Source organism: Bos javanicus, chromosome 12, assembly GCF_032452875.1.
Source record: "Bos javanicus breed banteng chromosome 12, ARS-OSU_banteng_1.0, whole genome shotgun sequence".
Lineage (NCBI taxonomy): Eukaryota > Metazoa > Chordata > Mammalia > Artiodactyla > Bovidae > Bos > Bos javanicus.
The window spans coordinates 71,390,838-71,416,843 of NC_083879.1; the positions used below are offsets into that span (position 1 = coordinate 71,390,838).

General features: G+C 42.5%; 1 protein-coding gene across 1 annotated transcript in view; it reads left to right on the plus strand.

Moving 5' to 3' along the window:
• The window catches only part of LOC133258040 (ATP-binding cassette sub-family C member 4-like), a 158,901-nt gene that overhangs the window by 43,340 nt on the left and 89,555 nt on the right, over window positions 1-26,006 (plus strand). The window contains 8 exon segments of the mRNA XM_061434375.1: window positions 8,320-8,411; window positions 8,633-8,719; window positions 14,964-15,060; window positions 18,826-19,023; window positions 20,396-20,536; window positions 21,463-21,500; window positions 22,193-22,287; window positions 24,613-24,759. Of these exon segments, the coding sequence (XP_061290359.1) occupies window positions 8,320-8,411; window positions 8,633-8,719; window positions 14,964-15,060; window positions 18,826-19,023; window positions 20,396-20,536; window positions 21,463-21,500; window positions 22,193-22,287; window positions 24,613-24,759 (895 nt within the window).

The following is a 26,006-nucleotide window of genomic DNA, read 5'->3' on the forward strand; positions in this document are numbered from 1 at the left end:
ACTACTGGAAAAAACCATAGCTTTGACTATATGGACCCTTGTCAGCAAAGTGATGTCTCTGCTTTTTAATATGCTGTCTAGGTTGGTCATAGCTTTTCTTCCAAAAGAGCAAGCATCTTTTAATTTCATGGCTTCAGTCACCATCTGCAGTGATTTTTCTTTTTTTCATCTGCAGTGATTTTTGAGCCCAAGAAAATAAAATCTGTCACTGTTTCCACCTTTTCCTCACCTATTTTCTGGGAATTAACTTATATGCAGAGTACATCATGAGAAACGCTGGACTGGAGGAAACACAAACTGAAATCAAGATTGCCGGAAGAAATATCAATAACCTCAGATATGCAGATGACACCACCCTTATGGCAGAAAGTGAAGAGGAACTCAAAAACCTCTTGATGAAAGTGAAAGTGGAGAGTGAAAAAGTTGGCTTAAAGCTCAACATTCAGAAAACGAATATCATGGCATCCGGTCCCACCACTTCATGGGAAATAGATGGGGAAACAGTGGAAACAGTGTCAGACTTTATTTTTCTGGACTCCAAAATCACTGCAGCCATGAAATTAAAAGACGCTTACTCCTTGGAAGGAAAGTTATGAACAACCTAGACAGCATGTTCAAAAGCAGAGACATTACTTTGCCAACAAAGGTTCGTCTAGTCAAGGCTATGGTTTTTCCTGTGGTCATGTATGGATGTGAGAGTTGGACTGTGAAGAAGGCTAAGCACCGAAGAATTGATGCTTTTGAACTGTGGTGTTGGAGAAGACTCTTGAGAGTCCCTTGGACTGCAAGGAGATCCAACCAGTCCATTCTGAAGGAGATCAGCCCTGGGATTTCTTTGGAAGCAATGATGCTAAAGCTGAAACTCCAGCACTTTGGCCACCTCATGCGAAGAGTTGATTCATTGGAAAAGACTCTGATGCTGGGAGGGATTGGGGGCAGGAAGAGAAGGGGACGACAGAGGATGAGATGGCTGGACGGCATCACTGACTCAATGGACATGAGTCTGAGTGAACTCCGGGAGATGGTGATGGACAGGGAGGCGTGATGTGCTGTGATTCATGGGGTCACAAAGAGTCGGACACGACTGAGCGACTGATCTGATCTGATCTGAATGGGACCAGATGCCACATAAATCAACAGTAAACATATTCTGTTACCATAAGCAATATAGTATGTAACATTTGACTGTCTATTATCCTTAACCACTTTTAAAAACTTAAAAAAATTTTTTTATAAAAAGCTTTTAAGGATTTTAAAAAATTTTAGGCATTACATTGAGGTATCATGCTGATAAATTCTAGTTTGATATTTTCCCACATAGATTGCTTGACCTTACAAATCCGTCTTGTATGCCTGTAAGTTTGTACTTTCATCTTATATTTACACATTCCTGCCAACTTGGACATTTTCTTTTCAGACTGCCTTAACAATCATAGGATAACAAGTTAACTGATCATTCTGTGTCTAGGTATAGATGCCTTTGACACTTGAGTTATTTTAGCGTTGCCTTCATTTCAAATATAATCTTTGGTTACCACCTGGGCATCATGGTGTGAAAGAGCATAAGGCTATGAACTGGTTCAAAAGGACATGATCTGGTTCAGATTCCAGCTCTTCTGTTTAGCAGTTGACCATCCTCAGACCAGTGATATGGCATTACTTTGTCTAAGTTTCCTCATCTGTGAAATGGGGCCAGGACTTCCCGTGAGGTTGTTGTGAGGATTAGAAATAATAAGTGTCAGGGTCCAGCACAGAGCTTGGTGCACAGATCTTACTCCCCAGGAGCTGAGAGAAGCTGTGTGCACGTGTACAAATGATGAAGCAGAAAAAGACGGTCCTTCGTGAGAGATGAGAGATGTAAACAGAGCCTTAGGAACCCAGCAGGAAGGGATGAGTCCAGGATAGTTCCATGGGAGAGGGTGCTTGGGATGAGCCTGGGAAAATGGGCAGAATATTGACAGGCCGTGAGAGGAGGGGCGATTCCACATGGGAAAAAAGCTGTGAAGGAAGACAGGGCTCCTGCTGCTCGACTCTAGAGTCCATCCCTCCTTAGCCAGGGCCTCATGTCCGGACCCACATTTACCATTTCAGCAGTCTTCTCCGTGGTGCTTCTACTGTAAGTCTCCACCACTGCTGAAGGGCCCTAGATGTGCTTCTGGATGGATGGCACCAAACCAGCATCGCCATTTCCTAGTTTGCCTCTAGTTTGTGTGTCTGCTGTTCAGTAAGAATTGGGGAAACTTAGCTTAAAGGAAAATAACGTGAATAAGAACACCTTTCTGTCAGTGGGGGGAATTGTAGTCTATACTCAAGTCAGGCTTTTCCCTTTAACCTAATCAGAAAATAGTGGCTGGGAAATTAGCCTGACTTGGATTTTATTTCAAATCCTGTGAAATGTTTTTCCCATTTGCGGCCGGTCCATAAATAATCGTCAGAGTCAACAACACACTTACAGTACTGCTACCAGACTCAGAGAGCCTGTTTCTTGTGCCCTAACTGTGCTAAGTGAATGAGTGGATTTAGGTGCCTTTTCTAGAACATGGTTAAGATTGCTGTGCTATGATGTGTTACTATTTTGAGAAACAAAATGAAAGAACATAGAATCAAAGCATAAAAACTAAGTGGAATAGTTTGCAAGGATTTGAACAGTGAAATACAGGCCAACAACTCTGTGTGCGTGTGCGTGTGAGTGTGTGTGTGCGTGTGTGTGTGTGTAGGGCTGGGAACCTGTCTTAAAATGGCTCACTGTTGTTCATGAAAACCAAAGCAATGGATGGTAATAACTTCTGAACTCAACAAAGAAAGAAGGTGAAATAATGATGAATTTTCATGACAGACCAATTGCTGCCTTTCATTGGATGTACCCCAGTTAAGCTTTGAGTGAGCAGGGAACCTGTGTGTCTGTGTGCCTGTCAGGGAGGGTTACGATGAAGACACCTTCTTTCTTCTCTTTATCGTCATGTGCTTTGCATGTTATGACCCACACTGTGAATGTGGTCCCACTGTTGGTTTGATGGGAAAATAGGCATCAGCCACCAGTAGCAAGTTATAATCAATTTCAGTCCTTTTCCCATTGATAGAGGTTGTTCTCACTTTTGAATTTAGTGACTTGTTTTTGTAGCACATTCTGTAGAAGAGGAATGTGGGACTTAGGGAGATCAAAGGACTTGTTTATCATGGAGACTCTAGTGTGCTACCCACTTTCTCCCCAAATTTGCTAAAGTAGAGACAGAGAGTGAGGGCATCATCTGCAGAAAAGTACTGCTATGTATCTTAGGTTGATGCCTGAGGGGTTTAGTAGATAATTCAAAGATTTCTGACATAATGATCTCTGTTCGTTTCCAAGGCAAACCATTCAATATCACTGTAATCCAAGTCTATGCCCTAACCAGTAATGCTGAAGAAGCTGAAGTTGAATGGTTCTATGAAGACCTACAAGACCTTTTAGTAACACCCAAAAAAGATACCCTTTTTATTATAGGGGACTGGAATGCAAAAGTAGGAAGTCAAGAAACACCTGGAGTAACAGGCAAATTTGGCATTGGAATATGGAATGAAACAGGTCAAAGACTAATAGAATTTTGCCAAGAAAATGCACTGATCATAGCAAACAGCCTCTTCCAACAACACAAGAGAAGACTCTATGCATGGACATCACCAGATAGTCAACACCAAAATCAGATCCATTATATTCTTTGTGGGCAAAGATGGAGAAGCTCTATACAGTCAATAAAAACAAGACCAGGAGCTGACTGTGACTCAGATCATGAACTCCTTATTGCCAAATTCAGACTGACATTGAAGAAAGTAGGGAAACCACTAGACCATTCAGGTATGACCTAAATCAAATTCCTTATGATTATACCGTGGAAGTGAGAAATAGGTTTAAGGGACTAGATCTGATAGATAGAGTGCCCGATGAATTATGGACAGAGGTTCATGACATTGTACAGGAAACAGGGATCAAGAACATTCCCATGGAAAAGAAATGGCAAAAAGCAAAATGGCTGTCTGAGGAGGCCTTAGAAATAGCTGTGAAAAGAAGAGAAGTGAAAAGCAAAGGAGAAAGCATCTGAATTCAGAATTCTGAAGAATAGCAAGAAGAGATAAGAAAGCCTTCTTCAGCGATCAATGCAAAGAAATAGAGGCAAACAACAGAATGGGAAAGACTACAGATCTCTTCAAGAAAACTAGAGATACCAAGGGAACATTTCATGCAAAGATGGGCTCAATAAAGGACAGAAATGGTATGGACCTAACAGAAGCAGAAGATAAGAAGAGGTGGCAAGAATACACAGAAGAACTGTACAAAAAGATCTTCACGACCAAGGTAATCATGATGGTGTGATCACTCACCTAGAGCCAGACATCCTGGAATGTGAAGTCAAGTGGGCCTTAGAAAGCATCACTATGAACAAAGCTAGTGGAGGTGATGGAATTCCATTTGAGCTATTTCAAATCCTGAAAGATGATGCTGTGAAAGTGCTGCACTCAATATGCCAGCAAATTTGGAAAACTCAGCAGTGGCCACAGGATTGGAAAAGTTCAGTTTTCATTCCAATCCCAAATAAAGGCAATGCTAAAGAATGCTCAAACTACTGCACAATTGCACTCATCTCACACACTAGTAAAGTAATTCTCAAAATTCTCCAAGCTAGGCTTCAGCAATATGTGAACCATGAACTTCCAGATGTTCAAGCTGGTTTTAGAAAAGGAACTGCCAACATCTGCTGGATCATGGCTAAAGCAAGAGAGTTCCAGAAAAACATCTATTTCTTCTTTATTGACTATGCCAAAGCCTTTGACTGTGTGGATCACAATAAACTGTGGAAAATAAACACCAATACAGTATACTAACGCATATATATGGAATTTAGAAAGATGGTAGCAATAACCCTGTGTACGAGACAGCAAAAGAGACACTGATGTATAGAACAGTCTTATGGACTCTGTGGGAGAGGGAGAGGGTGGGAAGATTTGGGAGAATGGCATTGAAACATGTAAAATATCATGTATGAAACGAGATGCCAGTCCAGGTTCGATGCACGATACTGGATGCTTGGGGCTAGTGCACTGGGACGACCCAGAGGGATGGTATGGGGAGGGAGGAGGGAGGAGGGTTCAGGATGGGGAACACATGTATACCTGTGGCGGATTCATTTTGATATTTGGCAAAACTAATACAATTATGTAAAGTTTAAAAATAAAATAAAATTAAAAAAAAATTCTGAAAGAGATGGGAATACCAGACCACCTGACCTGCCTCTTGAGAAACCTATATGCAGGTCAGGAAGCAACAGTTAGAACTGGACATGGAACAACAGACTGGTTCCAAATAGGAAAAGGAGTACGTCAAGGCTGTATATTGTCACCCTGCTTATTTAACTTATGTGCAGAGTACATCATGAGAAACGCTGGGCTGGAAGAAGCACAAGCTGGGTCAAGATTGCCGGGAGAAATATCAATAACCTCAGATATGCAGATGACACCACCCTTGTGACAGAAAGTGAAGAGGAACTAAAAAGCCTCTTGATGAAACTGAAAGTGGAAAGTGAAAAAGTTGACTTAAAGCTAAACATTCAGAAAACGAAGATCATGGCATCTGGTCCCATCACTTCATGGGAAATAGATGGGGAAACAGTGGAAACAGTGTCAGACTTTATTTTTTTGTACTCCAAAATCACTTCGGATGGTGATTGCAGCCATGAAATTAAAAGACACTTACTCCTTGGAAGAAAAGTTATAACCAACCTAGATAGCATGTTGAAAAGCAGAGACATTACTTTGCCAACAAAGGTCCATCTAGTCAAGGCTATGGTTTTTCCAGTGATCATGTATGGATATGAGAGTTGGACTATGAAGAAAGCTGAGCACCGAAGAATTGATGCTTTTGAACTGTGGTGTTGGAGAAGACTCTTGAGAGTCCCTTGGACTACAAGGAGATCCAACCAGTCCATTCTGAAGGAGATCAGCTCTTGGATTTCTTTGGAAGCAATGATGCTAAAGCTGAAACTCCAGTACTTTGGCCACCTCATGCAAAGAGTTGACTCATTGGAAAAGACTCTGATGCTGGGAGGGATTGGGGGCAGGAGGAGAAGGGGATGACGGAGGATGAGATGGCTGGATGGCATCACTGACTCAATGGGTGTGAGTCTGAGTGAACTCTGGGAGTTGGTGATGGACAGGGAGGCCTGGCGTGCTGCGATTCTTGGGGTCGCCAAGAGTTGAACACGACTGAGCGACTGAACTGACTAACTGAACTGAAACCTGATTTTTATCTTGTCATTTGGGGGATATTGTTGTCATTTTTTTTTTAATTTCCCCAGATGCTCTGGGGAAAATAGACTGATTTGTCTATTTACTTCTTAAATAGCATTCAAATATAACTTATGGTAGATTCCCAGATCCTCAAGTCAAAGCTTCATATCCTTCTTAACTTTGAGTTTTTCCTGCTTTCACAGACAAGCATCTACTTAGTCCAGCTGATCTGCTTGGTGTACTTCAAGCACACTGTTTCCTTCCTTTTGGTTTTCCTGCCCAGCCTACTCTTTCTGGTCCCATTTCTTGTACGGACCTCATCTATCAAACTCGACTTGCCTTAAGTATTACTGTGAAGACATTGGTCAGGTGTTATCCCTTCTCTGAAAGTGGGAAGCAGAGACCAAGATCAGCAAAAGTGATAATTTAAGATACAATAAGTCCTGTGCCTTCACCAGCCTGGGCCACCAGCTCTCACACCTGTGTCGCTGGCACAGACCTTCACACCTGCATGTCCAGCTGCACTGGTGGCACTCGGTGGCATCACCAAGAGGTCATCTCAGCTTGTCCACAAGAAAAGCCTCCTAAACCTGCATCTGCTATCTTCCTCAAGTCAGTAAATGGAGACCCTGTCTTTCCCCTTCTTCAACCCAAACACCACAGTCCTCTTCTCTTAGAGCCAACACCCATCCTGTCAGTAGGTCTTACAGACTCTGCCTTCCAAATATCTCTGCAGTGTGACCCTGTCTCTCCATTCCCACTGTTTTCTAGCTTATTCCAGTAATGTTCTCACTTGTATCTGCCTTCATCCTTCCCCACTTACTTCCTGGTTTCTGCAAAGCACAGGAGTTTCCTTGTAAACCTCAGACAATGTCAATCCTCCCCTCCCCTCCTCCTCTTATTGGAGTGCCCCTAGGCTCCTCCTGCTCTGTCTCTGCCCTCACTCCCCTCATTCTTATTCTGATCTGCTCTCCTGGCCTCCTTGCTTGTCCTGAACCCCTTGTGAATCTCCCTGTGGCCCCTGCACCCTGTGTGGAGCAGCCTCTCCAGGTCTGCCTGAGGCCCTCCGCTTCCCCAGATCTGCTCACAGCTCCTCTGAGCAGAGCCCTCACACCCCAGTGTGGACTCACTTCCTCCTTCACTCTCCATCCCCCTGAGCCGGTTTGCTTTTCCTTCTTGTCCTCAGTTCTTGTGCTCGGGTTAATTTTCCATATCATCATCGCCCACCATGGAAAGAAATTCTAGGGGTCTGTTTCCTCGTGGCTGAATTCATTGTGCCCAGAACAATGCCTGGTGTGTAGTCAGTCCTCAATAAATACCTGTTAAAGTGGTCAAATGCATAAATGCTTCGAAAAAATACAGAATGAAAACAAATGAAAAGCCCTAAGACGTTTTTTTAATTTTCCTGGTTACAGTTTCAAAGTCAAGTTGCTCAGTCGTGTCTGACTCTTCGCGACCCCATGGACTGCAGCCTACCAGGCTCCTCCATCCATGGGGTTTTCTAGGCAAGAGTACTGGAGTGGGGTGCCATTGCCTTCTCAGATTTTGTAGGAATAGCAGAAAAAAGCATCTCTAATAATAGTTTTATATATATATATATATATATATATATATATGTGTGTGTGTATGTGTGTGTGTGTGTATGTGTGTGTGTGTATCTGTGTGTGTGTGTGTATGAAAGTTGACTTAAAGGTCATTAAATTGAAATGATTCAAAACCTTTGAATCAGGAGTGAACTGAAGAGAGGGAAAGAGGTTTTTCTCACAATCCACTTCTAAGAATGAAATTTTTTGTGTGTTTTTGAGGAGAAAAAATAAAAGGTCATGAAATTTTTTGTGTGTTTTTGAGGAGAAAAAATAAAAGGTCATCCTTACAGTCTCTGGACTGGGATGGGTTCCTTGGATCATACATAAAAGCACAAGTTACAGTTTAGTCACTATGAAATAAGCCCATTGCTGTTGATTAAATACTTGTATGAAGAAATGATGCTAAAATGTTAGGATGACAGGAGAAGAGCACGTTTTAAGTCTTTTTCTTTTTTCCTTTTCTATCTCCATGCAGGATTTGCAGAATTTGAAGGAAGATGTAATTGTGAGAGGAGATGGAGGAACCCCGCTGAGTGAAGGAGAGAAAGCCCGGGTCAGCCTCGCCAGGTAAGTGGGGTTTCAGTTGTCATCCTGCCCCTCCTCCTCCGTGGCTCCTAGTGGACATGAGCATGCAGACCCCGCTCACCGGGTGGGCCTGTGTGAAGCAGGGTCTTGGTCTTTCCCTTGGGTTCTTGGAATGAACATGGAGTTGTTGGATGCCATAATGATTCAGAGACGAGACATAGGGAGTGTGAAGTGTCCTCTCCTGACGTGTCTCTGTTTCCTAGAGCCGTGTATCAGGATGCAGACGTTTACCTCCTGGACGATCCGCTCAGCGCAGTGGATGCAGGAGTCAGCAGGCACTTGTTCGAACAGTGAGTTTGCTTCTGTTTTCTATCATTTCTGCTTTCCAAGAACACTGTAGAGAAGGGAGCTCAGGAAAGCCTTTGTGCTTTAGGAGTCTCAGCTCGCTCTGCCTTGGTGTTCCACCCTCCCCTCCCTTCCCTCCACACAAGATCCATCATAGAGATGTTTTGCATCATGATGAGGTCAGGACAGGAAAATACAGCAGATGCTTCCAATGTGTGAAGGACATTGGGGTCTGTGCTTTAGGGAGTGAGGGATAGATGGCTGATTGCCCCATGACTTGCAGGTAATGGATCCAAACCCTAGGGATAAGAATAATGTAAAAATTTTAAATCAAAGAGTAGGCCTTGGGAACCTAATAACTGAATGCCAATCCTTTTCCTCCATCATGTGTTGAAGAAACATTAGAAGTGAAGTTTTCAGTACCAACATAGGGCTTCCGTGGAAAGACTGTTGGTTTATTAATCCATTGGTTTGGAAATACTTAACAAAGTCTAGAATTTACAAATGATTTATTTCACATCTGAGTATGACTCAGGTGTTTAACATTGCTTCATGGATCCTTACTAGAATTAATTCTTAGACCCTCATGTAGGGTTACCTTGAATTTGAAACTCGGTATCTTGGTTGAAGTCCTGACTCTCACTTTGTTCTGCAATTTGTTGTCAGTGGCTCTTTCTTGGCCACAGAACTCCTGAAAGTGGACAGCTCTGATGCCTCTCTGTCCTAACACATGCTGACCGAGGCCTCTGGTGGAGTCTAGACTGACCTCTTTGAAAGCCTCATGAATTTGCTCTTTCTGAAGCAGCCTCCACATCTACCCCACAGTTAGTTCTCTTGCAATTGTTCACCTTGTTAAAGCCAATGAGCCTTCCAGCTGCACTTATTAACACCCTACTGTGTACACTGAGATTGATGCCCTTACAGATGTTACTGCACAAAACCTCTCAGTTTACAAGGAGGACAGTGAGCCAGGAGAGAGGAAGGACCACACACCGAACAAGGGAGACTAGGATGCCCAGCTGTTATTCCTGCCTCTGAGGAACCTGTCTCTATGTGGCGCTTGATAAGACAGATGCCTGGGGAAAGGTCAGCTGAGTCAAGGTTTAGAGAGTTTCCATACAAGGTAGGAAATAACAAATGGAAGTGTCAGCTGGAGGCTTTCACTGAAGTTGGAAAGCTCCTTGTGCTGGGGCTGGGCGAGCAGTGCCCTGGGGCCCTGCAGGCTGGGCAGGTGTGTGGAGGCTGAGAAGAGGACCCAGTTCTTTGCTGAAGGAAGGGTAGAAGCTCAGGTGTGGAGGGAGGAGGAAGCAGGGCTGTGAGGAGGACAGCAGGCACGTCCTCCCTGGAGGAGGTGGGGTGTTTGGCAGAGAGAAGCTGTTTGGAAATTCTCGCTGTCTTGTGTCAATTTGCTGGGGCTGTGTCCGTCCAGGCTGCTCTCACAGGAGACCAGAGCCTGGGCGGCTTAGAAAGAATGGAAGTTTATCTCTCTTGGTTCTGGAGGCTGAGAAAGTCCAAGGTCAGGGTGCTGAGAGATTCAGCGTCTGGTGAGGGTCTGATTCCTGTGTCCTCACGTGGTTGAAGGGTGAGGGAGTCAGGTAGTTCCTATCAGTACACCAATCCCATGTATGCAGGTTCCACCCTCATGACCTAATCCTCCCGATGGCCCCACCTCCTAATACCAACACAGTGGGAATAGCTTTTAATGCATTAATTTTGAGGACAAAAAACATTCAGTCTATAGCAAGTTGTCACAGATGGGAGTGCTTGAAGAATAGAAATTGATTCTCTCACGGTTCTCGAGGCTGGGAGTTCAGCGTGCAGGCAGCTTTGGTCTCTGCTGAGCATGCTGTCCTTGCTCACTGGCAGAGGCCACCGCGTGGTGTCCTCAGGCGATCTCCCCTCTGTCCTCGAGTGCCCCCATGTCTTTGTCCCTTTGTTTTAAAGTTTCTATTGAGATATAGTTGATATTATGTTAATTTCTTTGTACAGCAAAGTGGCTCAGTTATACACATATATACATTCTTTTTAATACTCTTTCATTCTGGTTTATCTCAGGATATTGAATATAGTTCGCTGCACTATACTGTAGGACCTTGTCCATTATACACGTAACAGGTTGCATCTGCTAACCTCAAATTCCTAGTCCATCCCTCCCCTCCACCCCCTCCATCCATGCAACCCCACGTCTGTTCACTATGTCTGTGAGTCTGTTTCTGTTTTGTAGATAGGTTCATTTTTGCCTTATTTTACATTCCACGTATAAGTGATATATGATATTTGTCTTTCTCTTTCTGACTTACTTCACTTAGTATGATAAAGTCTAGGTCCATCCACATTTCTGCAAATGGTATTCTTTCTTTCTTTGTATTTTATGACTGAGTGGTGTTACATTGTCTATATGTATCATATCTTCTTTATCCATTCATTTGTCTATGGACATTTAGGTTATTTCCATGTTTTGGTTGTTGTGAATAGTTTTGCTATGAACATAGGGGTGCATGTATCTTTTTGATTTATAGTTTCCTCCAGATATATGCTCAGGAGTGGGATTACTGGATTATAAGGTAATTCTGTTTTTAGTTTTCTGAGGAACCTCCATAGTGTTTTCCATAATGCCTGCGACAACTGATATTCCCACCAGCAGTGTAGGAGGGTTCCTTTTACCCCACTCTCCCTCAGCCACTGTTATTTTAATAATGACCATTCTGATTGGCATGAGGTGACACCTCATTGCAGTTTTGATTTGCATTCTTCTAATAATTCAAAATGGTGAGCTTCTTTTCATGTGCCTATTCGCCATCTGTATGTGTCCTTTGGCGAAATGTCCATTTAGTTCCTTTGCCCATTTTTTGATTGGATTTTGTTGTTGTTGTTGCTGTTAAGTTGTATGAACTGTTTGTATATTTTAGAAATTAAGCTCCTGTTGGTCACATCATTTGTAGTATTTTCTCCCATTTTGTAAGTTGTCTCTTCATTGTGTTTATGGTTTCCTTTGCTGTGAAAAGCTTGTAAGTTTGATTACATCCCATTTGTTTACTTTTTTAATTAAAAATAATTATTTGTTTATGGCTGTGCTGGCTCTTTGTTGGTGGGGGTTTCTCTCTGTTGTGATGAGCAGGGGTTTCTCTCTAGTTGCAGTGTGTGGGCTTCTCATTTCAGTGGCTCCTCTTGAGCAGAGCACCGGCTCTAGGGTGTGTGGGCTCAGTAGCTGAGGCTCCTGGGCCCCAGAGCACAGGCCCAGTAGTTGTGGTGCATGGACTTAGTTGCTCTGTGGCATATGGGACCCTCCTGGACCAGGGATCGAAATCATGTCCCCTGCATTGGCACACGGGTTCTTTACCAGTGCAACACTAGGGAGGCCCCCATTTGTATATTTTTACTTTTATTTCTATTGCCTTAGGAGACTGACCTAAGAAAACATTGGTATAATTTTGTCAGAGAAAGTTTACCTCTAATCTCTTCTGGAGTTTTATAGTGTCACATCTTGTGATTAAGTCTTTAAACCGTTTTGAGTTTATTTTTGTGCATGGTGAGAGGGTGTGTTCTAACTTCACTGATTTACATGCCTGTGTCCATGTCCTTATGTCTTAGTCTCCTCTTCATCTAAGCACACCAGTCAGATTAAATTAGGTCCAGTATAATTAAGGGTAATGGTTACCTTTTAAAAGTCTCTGTCACTGAATTCTACAGTACTGATGGTTAAAGTGTCAAATGAATTTGAGGGGACTTATTTACAGCAGGTCCAGAATATCAAAGTGAAGAGACTTCAGCAGAGTCCAGTGTGTGAGAGGAAGATGTGTGAGGAGCTCTGAGCTCTGGAATCGAGGAGCTGGGATTCCACGTCCACTAAACAGGGGTCGTTAGTCTTTGATGGGACCTGTCCGTATGTAAAATGTGCTGAGTGTTGAGGTGATGAAAGAGTTGTGGAGATGGATGGTGGTGATGGCTGCACAACTATGTGAATGTACTTAATGCCACTATCTTAATGTCTTCCCATCTAAGACAGCAGCCCCCCTTGCTTTTTTTTAGAGCACACATCACGGCCCATTAGTGCATTTTCAGTGGTCCCCCTATGCACGGTGCAGAGTATTGTCTTCTATCTTGACTTCAGTGTATCTTCAGCACCTAAGACAGTGCTTGGCTCCTCAACAAACCTCTGCCCATTGAATGAATGGAGGTGGGGCCTCTGTCTGTTTCATTTGTGTCCCCTCCACCACAGGATGTGTCCTGTCTTAAAGTGAAAGTTGCTCAGTCGTGTCTGACACTTTGCGACCCCATGGACTGTAGGAATTCTTCAGGCCAGAATACTAGAGTGGGTAGCCTTTCCCTTCTTCAAGGGATCTTCCCAACCCAGGGATCAAACCAAGGTCTCCCTCATTGCAGGCAGACTTTTTACCAACTGAGCTATCAGGGGCCAGCCCTTATATATGATTATATGTAAGGTTATAGGATTAACACAGTCTTTATATCAGAATAACAGCTAAACAACTGGTTGCTGACTCAGTAATATCTATGTCATGACTAGGAAATTTTTAATCTACAAACTTGGAAAATAGTGTATCTTCCTAATGATTTGGATAAAAGCATTTTTTTAGGAAAAAATATAAAGCCACCAATTGATCACTTCATTAAAATTATGTAACCTCATCTGTGATGGGCTGTTGAGAAAACATTTTAAAACTTTTGTGTTGGTCCATCTTGGACGTAACAGCCCATTGGATTTGATTAACAAATCCAATCTTCTAACAATTAACGAATCATCTGAGACTGCTGGCAAGTAATTATGAATTAAGGAGAAAAAATTCTATTTAAATGCTTTAGTACAATATCTGAAAAAAGTGTTAGTCAAGAAACTTAGTATGAACGCTGAACTAACACATGTTAAAGGGTAAAAATGAATCCTTTTGGACTTAATGAAGCAATGGTTTGTGTGTCTGAGTCCTGGGGTCCTGATTCTGATCATAGACCCAGTGTCCAGAGCGTCCCCTTAGGAATCCTCTGTACTGAATCCAAAGCACGGGACCACTTTTGGTTAGGGAAGAGCAGAGAAGGGGGCTGACGTTTACTGAGTGTGTTGGTGGTTTGATTTCTCAGAACGTGTGGATGACGTTATCATTGACATTCTGAGATGAAGAAACTGAGGTTTAGTCTCTTGTCTGATGTTGTCAGGCTCCGGAGAGGGACTGAGCTGCAGTCTGCTGCCTCCAGACTCTCCATCTGACTCACTCACAGGCTGAGCTCTGGCCCAGGTTCCTGAGATTTTCTCTATGAGGGGATGGGGCACTCAGACCTGCCTGGGATCACTTGGGCCTGGACCTGGGGCACTCAGACCTGCCTGTGATCACTTGGGCACTTGCTTCCCTAGAGGGGTTGTTGTGGACGCTTTGGGGTTAGGCTGGGCTGAGTTCCTAGGGGTCTGCATTTAAAATGTAGGAGGAAGGTTTTTTTTTTTTTTTTCTCCTGTAAAAAAAATTTAAGGTTGAGTAGTAAGGGGGATCTTGACTATAGAGAACTGGCACGTGCTCTGAGACCTTGGGTGATTTCCACTGTGATTCGGGCCATTTGGATTCCGTTCTTTTATGTTCATGTTTGGAAAGTGTTCAGTCCTAATGGAAGAAGACTTGCTTCCTGGATGGAATATTCCTCTGGAATATTGCAGAGACTAATGGAAGCCACGCTGGCATTCATTTTTTATCTAACATTCTTTGGGAACAAGTGTCTAGCAAATGCATTGTGGCAAAGATTACTTAGAATCTATTAGTTTTTTTTTTTTATTGTTGTTAATATTTACATCATTAATTATAATCACCTAGAAAGCTGTCTAAGAATGTACACATTTTTATATTACATAGATCCCTCTCCTCCCATTCCTACATAACAATAGAATAGTGTTTTAGTTCAGTAGAATTCGGAATCTCAGTATTACTCAATTGTTTTTCTTTATGAAACATGTATATAATTGTTAAGCTGAATTTTATTAAAAAACTGTAGCTGTTTGTGCCTCCTTCAGTGGACTGCTTTTTAAAATTTTTTAAGCAGAGTTAGGTTCAAATTTCCTGCTGATAAATTTAAGACCCTAGTCGGATTAATGGATTTATGTTTACTTAATATTTATTATCGATTAGGTATTTAAACTGCAGATCTTTGACTGCTGTGTGGTCTTTGTCTTATTCTTTTCAAAATATAAGTTTCCAGTTTGAACCACCCCCATTAACGTGCTTTTGCATACTGTACCTTTTACATTTGTAGGTGTATTCGTCAGGCCTTGAAGGAGAAGATCACAATCTTAGTGACTCATCAGCTGCAGTACCTAAAAGATGCAAGTCAGATTCTGATACTGAGAGATGTAAGTAGTTTATAGAAGTCTGTGGAATTGCTAGCACTCAGGTGTGTCCAAGGACAGACATCCCCGCAACTCACTTTCCTCGCATTCATGGTAAACACCCTCTTCTCGATGAGTTTTATGCCCTCTTCTCCCTGAGTTTTATGCCCTCTTCTTCTCAGAGCTGCTGTTCATGCCTTGAAGGATGAATCCAAAGACCTGTAGCCCACCTGGCTCTTCTGTTCTTGGGATTTCCCTGGCGTGAATACTGGAAGGGGTTGCCATGCCCTCCTCCAGTGGATTTTCCCGACTCAGAAACTGAAACTGAGTCTCTTATCATCAAACACTGTCTCACTGGCAGGCAGGTTCTTTACCACTAATGCCACCTGGAAAGCCCAGAAATATCACTACTACACTCTAAGCCTACACTCTAGGGCTTCCCTTGTGGCTCAGTTGGTAAGTAATCCTCCTGCAATGTAGGAGACCTGGGTTTGATCCCTGGGTTGGGAAGGTCCCCTGGAGAAAGGAAAGGCTACCCACTCTAGTACTTTGGCCTGGAGAATTTCATGGACTGTATAGTCCATGGCGTCGCAAAGAGTTGGACATGACTGAACGACTTTCACTTTATTTCACACTCTAAGCCACATAAACCCTAGGTTACTAAATCATCACTCTTCTAATGAAATCTGTTAAGTGTAATGTTTATTTAGAATTTTTTATTTTCTTCTTCCATGACTTAAGTCAAAGTGTATTACTTATAAATTAGAGATACTAATACCTGTTTGTATCTAGGTGATTGTTATACCTAGTTTGCTTCAAGAGCATCTACCATTAACACGAGAAGCGAGCTTGGGCCCAGATCAGAGACGCCCACTCTGCTGGTGTCTCCATTGCTGGTCTCCCTGCCCAGGTCTCTATGTGTCCAATATGTGTGGGAATCTGTGCAGCAGGAGGACAAGGCCCTACCTTCACAAGGCTTATGGGGAGGATGAGACAGAGAGAGAGGTGGGTGGGCTGACATCCTGGCTGCCTCCCTGAGGAGCTGATGCCTCATGGGGTCTGAGTAACATGAAGGTAGGGGGACCATGCAGTCACCTGGGGGAGGGGGTCTGAGGCAGGGGGTCCTCAGGAAGGAGTGACCTGGCAGGTTTGAGGAACAACAGGAAGACCAGTGTGTCTGACGAGAGTGAGCCGAGGAGCAAAAGGGAGGTGGTCTCCAGGCAGGGAGCAGGGACCAGAAGTAGGATGAAAGCCTTGCACAGTCCGGAGCAGAAAAGGGATGTGGTCTGATGTGGGAGTTATGAGATTCCTCTGATGCACTGGAGGGGCAACAGAAGAAGCAGTTAGGAATCTTAGTAAAGCTGAGAAGACAGAAGTGTGGGCTCAGGCTAGAGTATCAGTTTTTAGAACTACTGTAACCTAGTACTGCAAATTGAGTGACTTATAATAGCAGAAGTTTATTGTCTCCCTGTTCTGGAGGCTACAGATCCCAAATCCAGGTGCTGGCAGGGCCGTGCTCTCCCTGAAGGCTTTAGGGGACAATCCTTCCTTCCAGCCTCTGGTGTTCACGGGCCTTGCTTGGTGTTCCTTGTCTTCCAGTTGCAGCACTGTGGTCTCTGCCTCTGATGTCACATGGTCATTGTCCCTGTGTCAGTCTGGGTCTCTTCTCATAAGAACATCAGTCATATTGGATGTAAGGTCACTCTGCTCCAGTGTGACCTCATCTTAACTTGATTACATTTGCAGAGACCCTGCTTCCAAATAAGGTCACATTCACAGGTGTCATGTCTGAACATATCCTTTTGAGGAGGGAGCACCATCCAACCCACAGCTCCTAGCATGGTTGAGAGTGGGGTGGAGATTAGTGAGAAGTGTTCAGACTTAGTGGTCGTTTGATGCTTCACTCCTTGGCTTTTTTACTTCTAGGTCTCAGCACCTTTGTTGTTAACCCCTGAGTGCTCCACAGGCCCTTGGTCAGATCCCTGACTTTTGAAATGAATCTCTGCTCCAAGAAAGATTATTGAAATACAGAACCCCTGCCTCTCTGGAAGCAGTTCCATGTGTCAACTCTTTCTCCACTCCTCTAGAAGGGGCTAAGGTTTGCAAGGTTGAGAGCAGTTGATTTCATGTGCAGAGGGGGCGACTCTAGTGTGTAAACCCCAATGTTGACAGTGTTATGAACATAGGATCAATAAGGAGGAGTATAACCTATTTACCCTGTCCCTAGATGTTTTGGGGCCCCCTTATTGCTTCCTTTGAGGACACTACCCCCCAATTTTAGTACTAATAAAACAACTATTTGTCCACTGGTGAGCACTCCTGGATGAGTTGGGAACCATCTTTAAGGAATGATGCTAAAGCTGAAACTCCAGTGTCATGTTGACTCATGGGAACTGCATCTTCACTGTTGGTCCCTCTCACAGCAGAGCAGGTCAGGTCCAGCTCTCACAGCAGAGAGGGGTCCTCTCTCACAGCGATGGCTGCCCCCTTGTCCCTTGGAATTGCCAGCGCTTGACTGCTGAGAGAAATTGCTGTCTTTGTACTACCAGTCACTTAATTGTGCATATTACAGATTTGATGTGGTGAGTGGTGATTTCATTAAAGAGGTGTGTGAATTTTGCCTCCCAAGTGGAACAAGACACAGTACATTCTGCATCATTTTCTAGTTCTCCAGTATCAGATGGTACTCAGATGCTTCTCTGCATTTCTCCCAGTGGACCCCTTTGGGGAGAGGGTGAAAGGGGTCCCAGCAAGAGTCCTGGGCCAGCTCCCTCCACCTGAGGTGCCTCAATCAGAGCTCCTCTCATTTGATGAGTTTTGCATCCTGACATTTTTTTCCTCTGATGTTTTATTTGCTACTAAATGAATCAGCTGAGTTTGGTTTCATGGGGTCAGAAAATAGCAAAAAATTTTCACATTATTTTATATGACTTTGGAAGGGAGGGAAACTGTGCAAGGATGTGTCACATGTGTTCAAAGAAAGTGATTTGGTTAGCTGTAGCTTAAGCAGTTGCCTGATTTGGGGAAACCTGGTTGGCTGCTTGTGGTTGGTTGTTCCTAAGTTTTTTCTTGGATCTGAGTGCATTGATTCTGGCTGAGGTTTTGGTTTGTGGGCACAGACTGCCAAGGCTTTAGAGCCACTCCAGCCCCATGGCCTCCTTGTTTAATTACTTTATCAGGTGGAATATTGACTTTTCAGTTGGGAACTTGCTGAGTGTGTGGGGGAAGTTGTAGACCAAGGAGAGGCCTCTCATGGATTTTCTGTCCGGGGCTGGCTCCTATTATCGCAGCCGGGCACATGATAGTGTGACAGTGACAGTGGTCAGTGAAGATTTAATGAGTGACTCTTACCCATATGCAGATGTGCTTGTGCCCACCTCTGGGTTAAGTTTAAATTCCTTTCCTGGAATTGCCACATGAGGCTTCTCTCAATTCCCATGTTGTCTAAAAAGACTGTGCCGATCCTCCCACCAACCTCTGTACTTCTTGCTTTCCTAAGTGCCCAGGGTAGTTGTGTCAGTGGCCTCCATTTTAACACATGAGAACACGTTTCTTTCACATCCCCCAGCACCTGACACAGGGACAGGGTTTGGCAGAGAATACAATGCTCAGTTGTGTACTGAGCTGAGTGAACTAGATTTCTTAACAAGAATTCTAGACCCAGGCATCATTTTTTTTTTCTTCAAAAATCATAATTTAAGACCAGATAACTTTTCTTGATTAGTATTTAGGTTGGTTTAATATTATCAAATATAAATTAATTTCTCTCAATTTTTTTTTTAATTTTAGGGCAAAATGGTGGAAAGAGGAACTTACTCTGAATTCCTGAAATCCGGGGTAGATATTTTTTCCCTTTTTGAGAAGGGGAATGAGCAGTCTGAACCATCTCCAGTTCCAGGAGCTCCCACTGTGATCTCTGAGTCTTTGGTTCAGTCTCTCCAGTCTCCCAGACCCTCATTGAAAGATGCAGCTCCAGAGGACCAAGATGTGAGTTTCTCATCCTGCAGTGTGCCCGGGTCTGTGTGCTCTTGGTGGCCTCATGGACCTTCAGTCTGCTTGTGACATCTTCATTTGTCCCAAAGTAGACCCTAAGTTCCCAAAGTCTTGTTCAATGGAATTAGTAGAGTTAGAAGAGCATGAGGGGAGCAAGCCTGCTTGGGGTTCCCCTTTGGGTGTAGGATGGAGAATCTTATGGAGAGTAGTAGCAGGTGCTGTGCTATGAATTTCGGAGTGCATGTGGCTCACACTGATTGTAAGCCACTTCAGTTTACCTTAGTAAAGGTATCCTAGTCATGCTGGTGGCCCCTGGCTTCCCTTATGTATCCAGAGGCTTAATGTGAAGACCCTCTTAGACTGAGTCCTGCTGTTGCCATGTTAAATTAGCTACTTTTCCTATATGTTGGAATGTTCTGGCACTGCAGGTGACTGATGGTAGTGTTTTGCCTCAATGTCAGATGGTTTGTGATAGGTCAGAGGTAATGTGGGCAAAGGACCTGACACATGGTAAACACTTTGGTGTTAGTTCCCATCCTCCTTTCTTACCCTTCATGACTAAGAATCACGTCTTATCAGCCTTGAACCCCAGTGGCCAGGGCAGAGCCGAGGACACACTAGGCTCCTGTGATGTTGTAATGCATTCTAAGTCCTCCAGACAGAGATGAGGAAATGCACTAGATCTCCCATAAAAACATACACAGATATTCCCTTGATAGCCAAACTCTCAACATCCAAACCCAGGAGCCTTGAATGGTTCTATAAGTATTCAGATTAGCTGTTCACTTTCTAAACTCAGGAATCACTCTCTGAAACTTAGGAACCAAATAGATTCAGATCATATGCTTGCAATGTGCTATCCAAACTCATATTACTCCAGCTCTCTCTGTGAACTCAGTTTACTGTACTTGGCTAGTATTTTGAGCCCCAAGAGTATTTTATGTTTCTATCATTGAATGACACAAGTCATCTAGAGGGATACATTAGCTCCATATCATTTTGTGTGTTATCTTAGATCAAACTTCTGCATTTATATGTTAATTGATTTTGTTGTGTGTTAGTTGAGAGTCATGATGTATTTTAAGCAAAACTACCCAACGCTGAATGAATGAACTCATGCGAATGACATTTCCTTATTTCTAACAGATTCCTAGAAGTAGGATGGCTGAGTCCAAGTGTAAACACATATGTGGTTTGGCCAGATAGCCCCCCACCTTTCTCTGTAGGAGGTGGACCATCCTGCACTCCTACCAGTGTATGAGATGTGTGTTTCCCACAGCTTTGCAGTGGAGGACATTGCTGAGCTCTAAAATTTGGGATTCATTTTTTAAAATTTCATCTCTTACTGCCATTTTTTCCATTCTAGACTGAGAATATACAGGTTACACTACCTCTGGAGGACCATTTGGAAGGAAAAGTTGATTTTAAGACATATGTGAATTACTTCACAGCTGGTGCTGGCTGGCCTGTCATCATCTTCCTTATGCTAGTCAACATCACAGCTCAGGTACATAAGGGTGTTTATTTTGGTTTGTGCACTCAGCTTGATATTTATGTACTATTTATACTGTGTTTTATAATTATTTATTTATATACAATGGGGAACATGTGTGCACCCATGGCGGATGTGTGTTGATGTATGGCAAAACCAATACAATATTGTAAAGTAAAAAAATAATAATAATAATAAATAAATAAATAATTTTAAAAAAACACAAAAACAAACAAAAAAATAAAATAAAATGTAATTATTTTTAAATATATATATTAAGAGATTTATCTCGAAGACTTTGCTCATGCAGTTCTGGGCCTATCTGGGCGAATGTGAAATATGAAAGGCAGGCCTGCAGACTGAAACCTTAGAAAGGAGCTGACCCTGATGTCTTGAGACAGAATTTCTTCCTCCTCTAGGAAGCCTCAGGGTTTGCTCTTCAAGCCTTCATCTGACTGGATGAGGCCACCACAGTGTTGAGGGTGGTCTCCTCTCCTGAAGTTCTGATGATGGATGTGAACCACATCCACAAAATACCTTCACAGCAACATCTAGAAGAGTGTTTGGTTGATCACTGGAGACTGACCTAGCCAAGCTGACACCCAGAACTCACCATCAATGTACCTGTCAAGCTTTTTCTTTGAAAAAAATCTGAACATATGTACTGTTATTACTGCCTTTTGCAGTCCACTTGGATGTGCATTGATGTACATTATATTTGGGGAACAAAGTCTTCTAGGGAAAAGGAGATTTCTTTTAAAGATATTAACATGTAAGATGCCCTCCCCTGACCTGTGGTCATCTGGGGTGTGGGGTTTGGTGGAGACCTGAGGTGGAAGGACCGTCTCAGTGTTCTGGAGCCTTTCCATCCCCCATCCTAGTGAGCAGGGTGTGAGGCTCAGTGACGTCAGTGTGTGAGTGACCGCTGTTTCCTGCTCCAGGTTGCCTACGTCCTGCAGGACTGGTGGCTTTCCTACTGGTGAGTGATTCCTGGTCTGACCCAAAGTGCTGCGAAATCTACACAAAGCCCCCTTTCCCACAGAGTCAGGGGGAGAGATGGGGCAAGTTCAGCCTCCTCTTCTGACCCTCACTTAGTTTCCCTGAAGAAAGATAAAAGTTCCTGTGGGTGGTGTGTGATCCCCTCATGGTCTCTCCCTATGTCCCTCCCTTTAGCAGCTTCTTTACAGACAATTCTTTTTCTTTTTTTGATCTTTTAATATTGTATTGGGACATGGCTGATCAACAATGTTATGATAGTTTTATATGAACAGTCAAGGGACGCAGCCATACATATATAAGTACCCATTCTCCCCCAAACTTCCCTCCAATCCATGCTGCCGCATAACATTGGGCAGAGTTCCATGTGCTATACAATAAGCCCTCATTGGTTACCTGTTTTAAACAGCAGTATGTGCATGAACATCCAAACATTCTATCTATCCTTCCCTTCAGCAACCATAAGTTCATTTTCTAAGTCTGTCTTCACAGATAATTTTGAAAACTGAAAGTCATGATTCAGATTTTTAAAAGGGAGACACACAGAGGGCCTTGTGAGCTGGGAAACACTTTCCAGTATAAAATACATTTCTTGAATTGAGGTAATTTTTTGTGATACTTTTATAAATTCTATGTATATCTATAGTGTAATATTTTTTATTTCCTGTTCTATAGGGCGAATCTACAAAGTGACCTGTATTCTAGGGCATTAGTAAAAGAAGATGAAGATGTAGTGTTTGTTCTGAACTGGTACTTAGGAGTTTATTCAGGTAAAGTTGAGTCATCTGCTCTATAATACCAGAGTTTAAGGTGATTACAATGAGTCTGCGTGAGCAAGAGGGCTTCCAGAGTAATTCAGTAATGTCTTAATAGATTAAGTATATGAATCATGTTTACTCTGTGAATTAATTAGAATAGCTATTTTAAAGATCTACTAGAAGAAAAGAGGTTGAATGGAGACTCTTAAGTTGGTCCATACTGGATTTTGGTAGTTAAACCAGGATTGAATATTGAGAAAATCAGCCACTGGAAATATGTAGCTACTGTGTATTCTAATAGGTGCTTTAACTAAATCTTATATCACTGTATGGATGGATAAGGGGATTAGAAATGGATCCCCATCCCATGGTTCACGTTGTTCTGATTCTGTCTGAATAAACCTTGGCTTTTATTGATGTTGGATGAAATCCTCTGGCAGCAAGGACCCCAGGTAAAAGCATTATTCCCTCCCAGGTATGCAAAGCTCCCATTTGCACACTGCTCATCTCCTGGGCTTCACTAATAACTTGAGAAGCTAAACAGGAGAAGTCCAGTGTCTGGAATTAGGATTCCTTCTCTTTCTTACCCTGAGATCACAGTGTTATCTCCTCCCCAACTGTGTGATTAATTCAAAATTTGGCTTGCCAGACTAATATTATCATGACTGTCTCTATTCACAAGAGTATTTAGAATATATATAGCATAGCATTCAGTTCAGTTCAGTTCAGTTCAGTTGCTCAGCTGTGTCTGACTCTTTGTGACCCCATGAATCGCAGCACGCCAGGCCTCCCTGTCCATCACCAACTCCTGGAGTTCACTCAAACTCACGTCCTTCGAGTTGGTGATGCCATCCACCCATCTCACCCTCTGTCATCCCCTTTTTCTCCTGCCCCCAATCCCTCCAAGCATCAGAGTCTTTTCCAATGAGTCAACTCTTCACATGAGGTGGCCAAAGTACTGGAGTTTCAGCTTTAACATCATTCCTTCCAAAGAACACCCAGGGCTGATCTCCTTTAGAATGGACTGGTTAGATCTCCTTGCAGTCCAAGGGGCTCTCAGGAGTCTTCTCCACCAACACAATTCAAAAGCATCAATTCTTCAGCACTCAGCTTTCTTCACAGTCCAACTCTCACATCCATACATGGCCACTGGAAAAACCATAGCTTTGATTAGATGGACCTTTGTTGGCAAAGTAATCTCTCTGCTTTTGAATATGCTATCTAGGTTGGTCATAACTTTTCTTCCAAGGAGTAAGTGTCTTTTAGTTTCATGGCTGTAGTCACCATCTGCAGTGATTTTGGAGCCCAGAAAAATGAAGTCTGACACTGTTTCCACTGTTTCTCCATCTATTTCCAATGAAATGATGGGACCACATGCCATGATCTTAGTTTTCTGAATGTTGAGCTTTAAGCCAACTTTTTCACTCTCCACTTTCACTTTCATCAAGCGGCTTTTTACTTCCTCTTCACTTTCTGCCATAAGGGTGGTATCATCTGCATATCTGAGGTTATTGATATTTCTTCTGGCAATCTTGATTCCAGCTTGTGCTTCTTCCAGCCCAGCATTTCTCATGATGTATTCTGCATAGAAGTTAAATAAGCAGGGTGACAATATACAGCCTTGACATACTCCTTTTCCTATTTGGAACCAGTCTGTTGTTCCATGTCCAGTTCTAACTGTTGCTTCTTGACCTGCATATAGGTTTCTCAAAAGGAAGGTCAGGTGGTCTGGTATTCCCATCTCTTTCAGAATTTTCCACAGTTTATTGTGATCCACACAGTCAGAGGCTTTGGCATAGTCAAAAAAGCAGAAATAGATGTTTTTTGGAAGTCTCTTGCCTTTTCCATGATCCAGTGGATGTTCGCAATTTGATTCCTCTGCCTTTTCTAAAACCAGCTTGAACATCTGGAAGTTCATGGTTCACGTAGTGCTGAAGCCTGGTTTGAAGAATTTTGAGCATTACTTAAATTAGCTACTTGTATAATTATCTGTCTTATAAGTTTTATTAGAACTTGTAATTGAATTAGGCAAGCCTAGAAGGAAGCTGTAGTTTACACTTATTTACCCCCCACCCCGTGTTATTTCTATTTAGTGAGAGGAAAACAGTGATTTTTACAATTTTCTTCAGAAATGTATTTTTTGAAAGCATTGAACTCTTAGAGAATCTACTTTATATATATATATGTTTTTTATTCTGTATTTTATATATGTAACCCTCTATACAAATTTGATTTATAGAATAAAATACACAGTATATTTTTAAACTGCCTGCCATGCTTTACCATGGTTGAGGATCAGACAGAGATCTTGTGCTGAGTGATGTTTCTTTATTTCAGGGTTAACTGTGTCTACTGTCCTTTTTGGCATCACACGGTCTCTGTTGATATTCTACATCCTTGTTTATTCTTCACAAACTTTGCACAACAAAATGTTGGAGACCATTTTAAGAACTCCGGTATTTTTCTTCAATAGAAATCCAATAGGTAAGTCAGACACCAAATTTTTTAGTGAATATATCTTGTTAACACATTAAGTGCCTGGTTACATTTTCATATTTGAAAATGGAAGAGATGCTTGGAAGAAAATCACTGTGTATGTTTATTCATTTTCTACAAAAAGCTTCACTGATAATTTTTCCTGCCAGAGAAAATCTGAATATAGGAGCATATAAGCTTTTATTCCAATTTATACATGTCTATAAAAATACATGAATGTTTACTTTGCAGGATGATTTAGAAGTCCATTTGTTATGTGGCATGTGAAACACCTAAAGGATGATGCAAATGTGTTGAAATGTTTTTGATTCATTGTTGAAACATTGGCTGTGTTACATAGTGTTAAGCTAACTAGGAAGGACCTACTTCCAGGAAAATCTCTACTGAAGACAAGCTGTGTGTTTCTTTCTTTCATTGTCCATCCATTTCTGGGACCACAGAACTCTGACATGTGCCCATATTTTGAGTTTTACCTAAATGGTAATGTAAGATTAATTAAAATACAAGATCAGTGAAATATAAACATCCTCTTTAATAAAATCAATCCTCTAGTTTTACAATGGACTTTTGGTTACGTTTAAGAGGTCTTGTGGTTTATAGCAGGTGGATCCTCAGTATTGAGTGTCCCTGAAGGTTTCACAGTGATTGCTTCCTCCTCCCTGAGGCCTTCAACCTGTCTTGCTTCTGAAGGTAGTCTCGTGACCTAGGTTCCAATGAAGAGTTAGTTCATCAGCCTACATGCCCACTCTGTTCATTTGGTTAGACTTGTGCTGAGGCCCAAGGAGGCTTTGTTTTTGCAAGTGATGATTGACAGGACCTGTTGAGGCAGGGATGTGACTGGAGAGAGGACAGGAGTAGCCTTGGCCTGGCCATCAACTAGCTGTGTGATCAAGGCCAAAGTAGGTGGATACTACTGGGCAGGCAAATCTCCAGGCAGGATGTTGTCATGGTTATAAGTATGGACCCTGGAGCCAACTTCTGGGTTCAATCCTAGTGCTAGTTATTAATAGTGGTAGCCAATTATAGTTATGTTAATACTTATATGCTAGTTATTTAATTTCTCTGTGTTTCAATATTTTTACCTATAAAATGATGATACTATTCACACACTTACCAATATCTTGACGTTGTGGGCATTAAGCAAGTTAATACATTCACAGCACTTAGCACAGGGTCAGTGCATAATGAACCTTAGTGAGGATGATGGCATGGTGTCTGGGAACTTCTCTCCTGTG